At 45.2% G+C, this 12,171-nt stretch overlaps 1 protein-coding gene across 8 annotated transcripts in view; it reads left to right on the top strand.

Annotated features, from left to right (window-relative positions):
- The first annotated feature begins 1,679 nt into the window (after positions 1 to 1,679).
- Positions 1,680 to 12,171, top strand: part of OTOF (otoferlin) — a 127,419-nt gene continuing 116,927 nt past the window's right edge. For all 8 annotated transcript variants that reach the window (XM_067471951.1, XM_067471991.1, XM_067472055.1 and 5 more), the window contains exon 1: positions 1,680 to 1,867. In XM_067471951.1, coding sequence (XP_067328052.1) covers positions 1,710 to 1,867 — 158 coding nt within the window. In that variant the 5' untranslated portion in view covers positions 1,680 to 1,709. The remainder of the gene's footprint in view (positions 1,868 to 12,171) is intronic.

The raw sequence follows: 12,171 nt of genomic DNA, 5'->3' as shown, positions 1-12,171 counted from the left end.
CTTCCAAGCTGTCTATAGTCCACTAAAGTTGGAACTGAACCCCAAAGGACACCTAGGTCCTCTCCCTTCTGTCCTGCAGGAAACACAGTCAAAGCTACAACTTCCAGGATCCCAGAGCACTGAGACATGGCAGTTAAAGTGGTATCAATTCAACAGTGTGGATGCCCTGAGAGTCCCATGTTAGATCTACATCAATAAAAGCCAAAGTATCTACCCACCTACCTCCCTACCCACCTACCTGGATTTGTGCTTTCCGAGATGACTCCCACATCCACCAACAATGGATCTGGACCAAACTTGGTACACAGACCCATCATGACCAACTTTAACGCCTGGCAGAGTCTGAGGGTAATTGACCCAGCATGGTGGGAGTTGTAGTTCACCTACATCCAGAGAGCATTGCACTCCACTGATGATGAATCTGGACCAAACTTGGCATACAAGACCCATCATGACCAACTTTGAGAAGTGACAGTGTTTGAGGGGATGACCAAGAATGATGGGAACTGTAATTCACCCACATCCAAAGAGCAATGTGAACACCACCACCACACCCACCAAGAATGGATCTGGACCAAACTTGGTACACAGACCCATCATGACCAACTTTAATGGCTGGCAACGTCTGGGGGTAATTGACCCAGCATGGTGGGAGTTGCAGTTCACCTACATCCAGAGAGCACTGCACTCCACTAATGATGAATCTGGACCAAACAGACCCATCATGACCAACTTTGAGAACTCACAGTGTTTGAGGGGATTACCAAGAATGATGGGAATTGTAGTTCGCCCACATCCAAAGAGCAATGTGAACACCACCACCAATGGATCTGGACCAAACTTGGCACACACACTCATCATGACCAACTTTAAGGACTGGCAGGGTTTGACCTGGGATGATGGAACTTCTAGTTCACCCACATTCAAAGTGCACTGTGAACTCCACTGATCATGTATCTGGGCAAAAGTTGTCACACAGAACCACCATGAACAAGTTAAGCTACGGCTGTGGTTAGAGGGTAATGACAGGTGATGGTGGGAGTTGTAGTTTACCCACATGCATTTTCTAATGGAACTATCAATAAAATCCTAAAACAAATCATAACACTATGTAGCATGATTTTGGTTCCTAGGTTATAAATGTTGTTTTCTAATTGGTACTATCATAGAAACATGGAAAAAAGTTTATTAAACTGCAAAAACTTTGTTTTTGTGGTCTGCAGAAAAGGTTTAAAATGGCAGCCACAAAGTCAAAGTTTCTGGAGTAGAACAACTACTTTCAAAGTAAGGACCGCACAATTAAACAGGAAATAACACATTCAAACCAGGAACAGAAACTTTTGAAATGTAATTGTTTCTAGTAAATGGCACTACAAAATTTTAAACAACTCAGGCATTGCCAGATACCGAATTCAGTATGTGATATAACTAAACATCCTGACTGTGAGAGCCGTTCAGCAGTGGAACTCTCTGCCCCGGAGTGTGGTGGAGGCTCCTTCTTTGGAGGCTTTGAAGCAGAGGCTGGATGGCCATCTGTCAGGGGTGATTTGAATGCAATATTCCTGCTTCTTGGCAGCATGGGGTTGGACTGGATGGCCCATGAGGTCTCTTCCAACTCTTTGATTCTAGGATTCTATAAGCCAGGGGCAAATGCTTCTTTCCTCGTTCTTCTCCAGACCAGCGTCTCCATCGAAATCCGGTACCAGGCCATGGACGGCACTGTCGGCGCTTGGAACGACGAGGAGTTCCTGGAGAGCCCCAGTCGGCCCCGATCTGAGGGGGACCCCTATGAGACGGATGCCTTGCTTCCCAGCAGCCGCCGTCAGTCGCCCAGCAAGGCCAGCGCCGCGGAGCGGGCCCTCCGGAGGTAAGAAGACCCCAGTTGTACCCAAAGGAGAAGGGTGGAGGGGGTCTCCCATCCGTGTGGGGGGTTGAATCATCCTGTTGTCGAATGGGAAGGTTCCAAGGGACTCGAGACAACGAGAGATGGAGGGAGGTGGGATTTGTGACGGGAAGCTTGTACATGAAGTGATTTATAGTTTCCAAATCACCAGTTCCCTGAACCACTAGAAACTGGATAGTAAGTGTCCCTGAAGCAAGAAAAATATAGCAGAATCTTTTCACAGCAAAAACATGTAGTTCAACTTTTTGAAGTACGATCTTAACAGATTAGAGAGACGGGCCAAAACTAACAAAATGAAGTTCAACAGGGACAAATGCAAGATACTCCACTTTGGCAGGGAAAAGCGGATGTCAGGTGGTGCAATACCGGCTAGACAGTATAATTTCTCCAGTGGTGTAGGGCGCAGACACCCCGTGATAATATGGCATGTCTCATTAAGAGCCACATCTACTGTTTTTTAGCGTGGTGAGATGCGTTCCACATTGGGCATGCGTACTCAGCAGCAGAGTAGCATAGCGCAAGGGCAGATGTCTTCGCTGTGTCTGGTTGTGATCCCCAGGTTGTGCCAGTCAGCTTTCGTATGATATTGTTTCTAGCACCCACTTTTTGCTTGATATTCAGGCAGTGCTTCTTGTAGGTCAGAGCACGGTCCAGAGTGACTCCCAGGGATTTGGGTGCGCTGTAATGCTCCCGTGGGATTCTTTCCCAGGTAATAATCCTCAGAGCTCAGGATACTTGTCTGTTCTTGAGATGAAAGGCACATGTCTGTGTTTTAGATGGGTTGGGGATCAGCTGGTTTTCCCTGTAGTAGGCAGTAAGGGCACCTAGAGCTTCGGAGAGCTTCTGTTCAACCATCTCAAAGCTCCCTGCTTGAGCAGTAATGGCCGCTTCTGGAGTGAGAGAATCAGCCGTCTACAAAGACGTTGCCCAGGGGATGCCTAGATGACTTGCAATCCTGCGAGGAGGCTTCTCTCATGTTCCCCGGGAGGTGGGATTCAAACCCAAGATGTCCAGTCCAGTAAGATATTGCACATTGCCTACTGTGCAGCGTGAGTTGGAGATACCTTGAAGGTACAATTTCCCATCATTGGGCTGCATTGGATCCTGGATCTGTGTTTGAATGTTGCCAAATTGCCGCACTATATTGCAAGACCTTAATTGTGGAACTATGATGAAGCAAGCGCTGATCCTCAACGAGACCTGGTAAAGCTGCAGTGAATATCCACTTTGCTGGACTGAACTATTTCACTGCATCTATAGATCGGTTCCCCCGATCAATAAGTAGCAATCCCCAGACTGGAGTCTACACGACAGCATCGCCATGTTCAGTTTTAATGAGCCTCATGCGACAGTTTGAATGAGTATTGATATAGCCTTTATTTCGGAGGTGAGCCACACCGTTACATTGCTCCCCATTGAGAAAAGCGAGATGTAGAAGCATGTCTCTTGCAATGCAAACATCAACATCTATCCCAGGTTGCACCCACACCATTTCATGTCACTTAATTGCAGTGGGAGTTATAGTTTTGCAAGTTCTTGAGCTTTGTTTGGCAAACAATGCTAGTGCTTCACCAAACTACAGATCCCAGGATTCCAAAGCAATTAAAGTAGAATCATAGAATCATAGAATCAAAGAGTTGGAAGAGACCTCATGGGCCATCCAGTCCAACCCCCTGCCAAGAAGCAGGAATATTGCATTCAAATCACCCCTGACAGATGGCCATCCAGCCTCTGCTTAAAAGCTTCCAAAGAAGGAGCCTCCACAACACTCCGGGGCAGAGAGTTCCACTGCTGAACGGCTCTCACAGTCAGGAAGTTCTTCCTCATGTTCAGATGGAATCTCCTCTCTTGTAGTTTGAAGCCATTGTTCCATTGCGTCCTAGTCTCCAAGGAAGCAGAAAACAAGCTTGCTCCCTCCTCCTCCCTGTGGCTTCCTCTCACATATTTATACATGGCTATCATATCTCCTCTCAGCCTTCTCTTCTTCAGGCTAAACATGCCCAGTTCCCTAAGCCGCTCCTCATAGGGCTTGTTCTCCAGTGATGTCAAACAGCATCATTTCTATGCTGTAGATCAGGTATGGTCAAACTTTGGCCCTCCAGGTGTTTTGGACTTCAACTCCCACAATTCCTAACAGCCGATAGGCTGTTAGGAATTGTGGGAGTTGAAGTCCAAAACACCTGGAGGGCCAAAGTTTGCCCATGCCTGCTGTAGATGCACTTAAGGCCTTGGAAAACTACAACTCCCAGGGTTCTGTAGCCCTGAGCAATAGCAGGTAAAGTGATGTCAGATGGCACAGGTGTTTTGGACTTCAACTCCCACAATTCTTAACAGTGTTTTGAAGTCCAAAACACCTGGAGGGCTAAAGTTTGCCCATGCCTGCTGTAGATGCACCTAAGGCCTTGTAAAACTACAACTCCCAGGGTTCTGTAGCCTTGAGCAATAGCAGGTAAAGTGATGTCAGATGGCACAGGTGTTTTGGACTTCAACTCCCACAATTCCTAACAGTGTTTTGAAGTCCAAAACACCTGGAGAGCTAAAGTTTGCCCATGCCTGCTGTAGATGCACCTAAGGCCTTGTAAAACTACAACTCCCAGGGTTTTGTAGCCTTGAGCGATAGCAGCTAAAGTAACGTCAGACTGCATTAATTCTACAGTGTCAATCCAGCCACAGATTTTACAAGCCTTCTTTGCAATAGTTGAAGTTAATTTCAGTCTCAAGCCATTTTTCTGGAATTTTCTGTGGGAATTTTTCTGGAATTTTCTGTGGGAGTTGAAGTCCAAAACACCTGGAGGGCCAAAGTTTGCCCATGCCTGCTGTAGATGCACCTAAGGCCTTGTAAAACTACAACTCCCAGGGTTCTGTAGCCTTGAGCAATAGCAGGTAAAGTGATGTCAGATGGCACAGGTGTTTTGGACTTCAACTCCCACAATTCCTAACAGTGTTTTGAAGTCCAAAACACCTGGAGAGCTAAAGTTTGCCCATGCCTGCTGTAGATGCACCGAAGGCTTTGTAAAACTACAACTCCCAGGGTTCTGTAGCCTTGAGCAACAGCAGGAAAGTGATGTTAGATGGCACAGGTGTTTTGGACTTCAACTCCCACAATTCCTAACAGTGTTTTGAAGTCCAAAACACCTGGAGGGCCAATGTTTGCCCATGCCTGTTGTAGATGCATCTAAAGCCTTGTAAAACTACAATTCCCAGGGTTCTGTAGCCTTGAGCAATAGCAGGTAAAGTGATGTCAGATGGCACAGGTGTTTTGGACTTCAACTCCCACAATTCCTAACAGTGTTTTGAAGTCCAAAACACCTGGAGGGCCAAAGTTTGCCCATGCCTGTTGTAGATGCATCTAAAGCCTTGTAAAACTACAATTCCCATGGTTCTGTAGCCTTGAGCAATAGCAGGCAAAGTGATGTCAGATGGCACAGGTGTTTTGGACTTCAACTCCCACAATTCCTAACAGTGTTTTGAAGTCCAAAACACCTGGAGGGCTAAAGTTTGCCCATGCCTGCTGTAGATGCACCTAAGGCCTTGTAAAACTACAACTCCCAGGGATCTGTAGCCTTGAGCAATAGCAGGTAAAGTGATGTCAGATGACACAGGTGTTTTGGACTTCAACTCCCACAATTCCTAACAGTGTTTTGAAGTCCAAAACACCTGGAGGGCTAAAGTTTGCCCATGCCTGCTGTAGATGCACCTAAGGCCTTGTAAAACTACAACTCCCAGGGATCTGTAGCCTTGAGCAATAGCAGGTAAAGTGATGTCAGATGGCACAGGTGTTTTGGACTTCAACTCCCACAATTCCTAACAGTGTTTTGAAGTCCAAAACACCTGGAGGGCTAACGTTTGCCCATGCCTGATGTAGATGCACCTAAGGCCTTGTAAAACCACAACTCCCAGGGTTCTGTAGCCTTGAGCAATAGCAGGTAAAGTGATGTCAGATGGCACAGGTGTTTTGGACTTCAACTCCCACAATTCCTAACAGTGTTTTGAAGTCCAAAACACCCGGAGAGCTAAAGTTTGCCCATGCCTGCTGTAGATGCACCTAAGGCCTTGTAAAACTACAACTCCCAGGGTTCTGTAGCCTTGAGCTAAAGTGATGCCAGACTGCATTAATTCTACAGTGTCAATCCAGCCACAGATTTTACAAGCCTTCTTTGCAATCGTTGAAGTTAATTTCAGTCTCAAGCCATTTTTTTGGAATTACTCAGGCAGTGGTTATCGCAGGCCTTTCATTATCTGCCAAGAACATGCTGGCTCTGATTTGCAAAACGAATAGAAAAAATGGAAAGAGCGTTCGTTTTGGCCTCGTCGGGAAGGATAATTCAAGCGCTGCAAATTGCCAAAAGGAACAAGTTCACCGATAAGATCAATCCAATATATGGTTTCAATCCTCGAGTTTAGATGAGAGGGAATGATTCCTAATTCTTTTTAGGTTACACATTATTGAAGTGGGAAATAAATCAGCCACTTCTGGGAGGAATATTGAGCTTCCCAAAGATGGAGAAGCCTGCCTTCTGGGATTTTTTAACACAAATGCAAGACATAGATACCTGCCATAGATGCAGGCGAAACGTCAGGAGAAATGCCTCTAGAACATGGCCATATAGCCCGAAAAAACCCACAAGAGCTGAGTGATTCCGGCCATGAAAGCCTTCGACAATACAGATATTTTATTCTTTTCATGTTTATTTTTAATGTAGATTTTAATGTGAATTTATATTGTGGTTTTGTGTGTGTGTGTGTGTGTGTGTGTGTGTGTGTGTCGGAACCGAGATACCCTAAAGAGCCAGACACAGGAATATGTCCAAAACAATAGTTTATTAAAGCAAAGTAAACAGGACTCAGAGACACTTGCTTCAGTGCCTCTGGTCAAAACTCAAAGTTTGTAGCAATTTCTAGCTTGAAAAACAAACTCAGAAAATAATCCGGATTAAACTGGCAAAAAAAAAAACCCGGATTAAACAAGAGTTCTTCCAAAACACCCCAAAATCACACAATTCAAGGAAAACAAACAAAGAGCCGTGAAGAGAAGCCGTCGTCCAGTAGCAGTCCAAAGTCGAAGAAATCCCAGTTGAAGGTTCCAAAGTCCACAAAGCAGCGTCGTCGTCAAAAGCAGTCCAAAGTCAAGGAGAGGGGAAATTCGCACTTACGAGAATCCAAGCTGGTCAGTACATGAAGCAAGGCAGCAACCTGCAGATCCAGGACCCAAGCCCAACAGGAAAGTGGTTCAATGCAATGTAATCTTGGGTGTTGTAGTTGACTGAGGCACTGGCACACTTTGGCAGACAAAGCTAAAATACTTTGTCGTAGCAAGCAGAATCCGAAGTAGCGAAGCTCCAAAGTCCACGGAAACAGCGTCGTAGTCAAACCGGTCCAAGGTCAAGGAAGGGAGAAATCCACACGCATGAGAATCCAAGCCGAGTTGAAGCACACAGAACAGGAGCAGCAACTTGCAGATCCCGAACCCACGCCAACACGGAACAGGCAGTGACAAGTCCAGACAGTACTCAGTGCATGAACTTATACCAACACCTTGCCTTCTGCAAAGATTCCCCATTTCAGAGCCTACTTTTATCATACACATCATCATCAGAAGATGAGCTGACCTCTGCCCCATCGTTATTCCTTGCAGCTGTTCTTGATTCCACACGTGAATTCCTACTCCCATCTCTCCAACTTCTTCACCTTCTGTCAAGACTTAGATCACCCCAAGACTCAGATGTTTTCCCTGATTGCCAGTCCTCATTACCAGAGAACCCCACAAATGTATCACTGGACATTGGTTCCGCACATACAGCTTGTACATCTTTTACCTTAGTCCAGCCCAATGTGTCATCTCCATCTTCATCACTCCCTAACCCATCACCCCCAGAGAAACCCATACATGATTCCTCATCTGTAGGAGCATTAAGTATATCCTGAATCCTCTTCCTCTGTTGCTCCTCATCTGATTCCTGCTCCCGAGTAACTCTCTTTGTTCCCCTATTCCCATCCATTGTATCTCCTTCCTCTTCTTCACTCATGGACCCTTCGTCCCCAGAAAACCCCTCAAATGAGTCCTCATCGGTGGGTGCCATAAGTATATCCCGGATCTTTTTCCTCTGTTGTTCCTCATCCGATTCCTGCTCACGAGTACCCCCTTTTCGCCTTCTAGCGTCTGTACTACCGCTTGCAACGTTACTTACAGGCTCTACTACAACACTCAATCTCGGAACTCGATATACATATATAGCATCCCTACTTCGCGGATTTTCACTTTTCGCAGGTGGTCCTGAAATGTAACACCCGCGATAAGTGAGGGAACACTGTATTCCAGTGATTCAGTTTGTAGATGCTGCCCTCTAGTGGCCACTGGTGCATTTACAATGCCATGCTGTATTGAAGTTGGAACTTTATCATCCCTTGCGGTCACTCTGCTGGTTGAGAGAGATCAAGTTTATTCCAAGTTTCAATATTTTGTGGAAATACAGAGTTACAGCACAAAGTGTGCCTGAGCAAGAGCTAATTCCTTTGTGGGGGGGTCATGAGGGGGTGTCAGAGGGGTCGCCAAAGACCATCAGAAAACACAGTATTTTCTTTTGATCATAGGGGTTCTGTGTGGGAAGTTTGGCCCAACTCTACAATTGGTGGGGTTCGGAATGTACTTTGATTGTAGGTGAACTATCAATCCCAGCAACTACAACTTCCAAATATCAAGTCCATTTTCCCCAAACTCGACCAGTATTTGCATTTGGGCATATTGAGGATTCGTGGCAAGTTTGGTCCAGATCCATCATTGTTTGAGTCCACGGTGCTCTCTGGATGTAGGTGAACTACAACTCCCAAACTCAAGGTCAATACCTACCAAACCCTTCCAGTATATTCTGTTGGCCATGAGGGTTCTGTGTGCCAGGTTTGGTTTAATTTCATCATTTGTGGAGTTCAGAATGCTCTTTGATTGTAGGTGAACTATCAATCCCAGCAACTACAACTTCCAAATGTCAAGTCTATTTTCCCCCAAACTCCACCAGTTATATGCATTTGGGCATATTGAGGATTCATGCCAAGTTTGGTCCAGATTCAACGTTGTTTGAGTCCACAGTGCTCTCTGGATGTAGGTGAACTACAACTTCCAAACTCAAGGTCAATACCCACCAAACCTTTCCAGTATATTCTGTTGGCCATGGGAGTTCTGTGCGAAAAGTTTGGTTTAATTCCATCATTCGTGGAGTATTGAAATCCATAAATATGTGGACAATTTCAACAGAGAGGAGGAAACCATGAAAATGAACAAAATCTGGCTACCAGTATTAAAAAAACTCTAAAATAACAACAGCAAAACAACAGAGAGGAAACAATCAGGGACAGCTAATCACCTCTCAACAAAAGATTGCCCCAGGCACTGCCAGGCCATCAAATGCTAATCAAGGTGGTCAGTTGAAACATTCACACCTAGCTCCAGCAGACAAGAGTCCTTTGTCCCACCCTGGTCATTCCACAGATATATAAACCCATTTTCCTAGTTCCAACAGACCTCACTACCTCAGAGGATGCTTGCCATAGATGCAGGCGAAACGTCAGGAGAGAATGCCTCTAGAACATGGCCGTATAGCCCAAAAAAACCTACAACAACCCACTGTTCTAAGGGTTTGGCACTGGGTGTCACCATAATTTCTGGGCACATAATATGGCAGTCCTTCCATAGTCAGCAACTATATCATTGCTCTGGTGCTTTAGGACAGAACTCCTCACCAGAGTCCCAGCTGGAAATAAAACCGTACTTTTCTTTTCTCCGGAAAGGGTCTCTCTTGATAGTATCTCTCCTATCTCTGCTGCAACACTGGAATAACTGTAATTCCTTGCATATCTGTCGCCACTCGTTGTTTGCAGGCAAGAAGAAGACGAGATGTTTTACCATAGCGATGATGAGCTTTTGGGTGAGGGGGACACCATCAGCCAAGGGTCCCTCAATGCAAGGTACATGGTTTGCAGTGCTGTGTTGGAAGCCATTAAGTCCACATCTACACTATAGAATCAAAGCAGTTTGACCCTATTGTAGCTGCCAGTGCTATGGAATCCAGGGAGTTGTAGTTTTGCAAGGCCATTCGCCTTCTCTGCCAAAGAGTGCTAGCGCATCACAAAACTACAGCTCCCAGGATTCCGTTGCACTCAGCCATGGTAGTTAAAGTGGTGTCAAACTGCATAGTGTAGGTGTAACCAAGTCTGGATTCGCACCTAAGGCAAGGTTTGTGCATTTCTTCGAGTCAATGAAAAAAGAAATATCAACAGAAATGGGGAAAGGATGGGGAAAATCATTCTTTTATTTTCTCCACATTGGAGTGTACTTTGGGATGGCTTGGAATTTTACTGCTGTTTACGGAAATTGTGTAAACGTCTCAAAAAGTGTGTTTGCAGTGCAGTGTGCCCTTGCGGGATTGTGCTTTCTTCCAGATCTGTCCAAGTGGGGAAATGTGGGGGGCTTTGTTTTGGAGAGGCAAAAATGCATAGTTCAGTCCTTTTTCGTTAGTTCTGTCTCTATCTTTTTGAGTTGGGAGGCCAAAATGCACAGCTCAGCTCTTTTTGGTAGTTCTGCCTCTTGTTTTGGGCACCACAAATCAAGCAAGAGATGAACAAGATGGAAAAGTGTCCAACTGAAATGGTCAAAATTTCTGGAAACCAAATCTTATGAAGATCAATTGAGGAAAGTGGGTGTGTTTAACATGGAGGAGAGAAAGGGATGTGAAAGAGATGTAGGAGTTTTAGTAGACCTCAAATGAACATAAGCCAGAAGTTGTCGAAGGCAAGATAGGTGTGTAATTTATACTTCTCTCCTTCCAGTGATGCCCTCCTTAAATATGCTACACACCAGACTAATTGTCTCAGAGGCAAGCCAGGAAAAAATAAACCCATACATTGCAGAGTCCTTTATCAGTTGTCAGCCCGAAAAAACCTACAACAACCCAAGCTTTGGCTATGTCGTCCTGCACAGGAAGGCAATTGATGCTTTGATTCACAAACTCAAACAATCCTGCCTACTTTGGATTTCATTTCCCAGAAGCCTCAGTCAATGATCAGGGATTCTGGGAACTGAAGTCCAAGCAATCTGGAAGACCAGAGTTTGGGAAACACTGGCTTAGATGGCCCATGAGACATTTGCTGGTCTGTAGAATGAATGCAGTTGGACACCACTTCAATGGCCAAGGCTCAAAACTATGGAATTATGGGAGCTGTAGTTTGCTGATGTACCGAAACTCTTTGGAGGAGAAGGCTAAAGCAAAACTACAGCTCTCAAGGTCCAATACCTTTGAGCCATAGTAGTTCAGGTGGAATCAAACTGCATTATATAGACAGTGTAGATGCTATCTGTGTCTCTTGAGAAGAGGCAAATTTCTCATTTTTAGGCTCATTGTAAGTCAACAGCAACAACAACAATAGCGGAGCACACTCCATTAAGTACAGCTTGCCATCCCTAAGGCCTTTTGCAGACAAGCTTTGCGTCTTGAGTGTGCCATTATTCACATCGTGATGTTTGGAGGATTTGCCCGTCTCTGCGTCCCTTGAACAGAGCGCCGGCAGACTTCATTAAAGAGTCGTTTGCTGCCGGTGCTTCCAACATCTTTAGCAAAATATGTCTTATTAGTCAGCTAATCTCTTGGCCCCAGCAGGAGGGAAAACAAGCTCTCCCTGAACTCAAATCATGCGTAAACGGCACTGCAAGGACCAACAGATGGGCTCTTCAAGGGGATGATGGGCTTCACTGGCCTGTTTTTTAGGATCCTAGAATGGAGGGAGCTTTAGAGGTCATTTACTCCAAACCATGTTGAATGCAACATGGTTCAAAGTAATAGCAGAGATGTGTACTGAAACTCTTTGGGAATGGTGATGGGCTCATCTATAATGTAGAATTAATACAGTTTGATGCCATTTTGAGTTCCATGGTTCAAACATGGAAGATGTTCCTCACCAAAGTACAACTCCTGTTGATTCCCTAGCATGGAGTCATGGCTGTTCAAGTAGTGTCAAACTACAGTGTTCCCTCGCTGTTTCACGGTTTGCATTCTGCGGACTCTGTTGCACTCCAGGACGGGAAAAGCCCTCTGATTTTAAACACCACACCGTTGAATGGAAAGCAATCCTTTTATTGAAGATAATTAAAAAGCATTAAGGTAAAAAAACACTTTAAAGAAATAGGTAAATCCAATTAGGTAGGAAGATAAGCAGGGACAAAGTAGTCCAGTGATTCAGCTTGTAGATGCTGCCCTCTAGTGGCCACTGGTGCATTTACA

The sequence above is a fragment of the Anolis sagrei genome, chromosome 1, assembly GCF_037176765.1.
Source record: "Anolis sagrei isolate rAnoSag1 chromosome 1, rAnoSag1.mat, whole genome shotgun sequence".
NCBI classification, from domain to species: domain Eukaryota; kingdom Metazoa; phylum Chordata; class Lepidosauria; order Squamata; family Dactyloidae; genus Anolis; species Anolis sagrei.
Note: the sequence above shows the minus strand (reverse complement) of the source record. Positions and strands in the feature narration are given on the sequence as shown.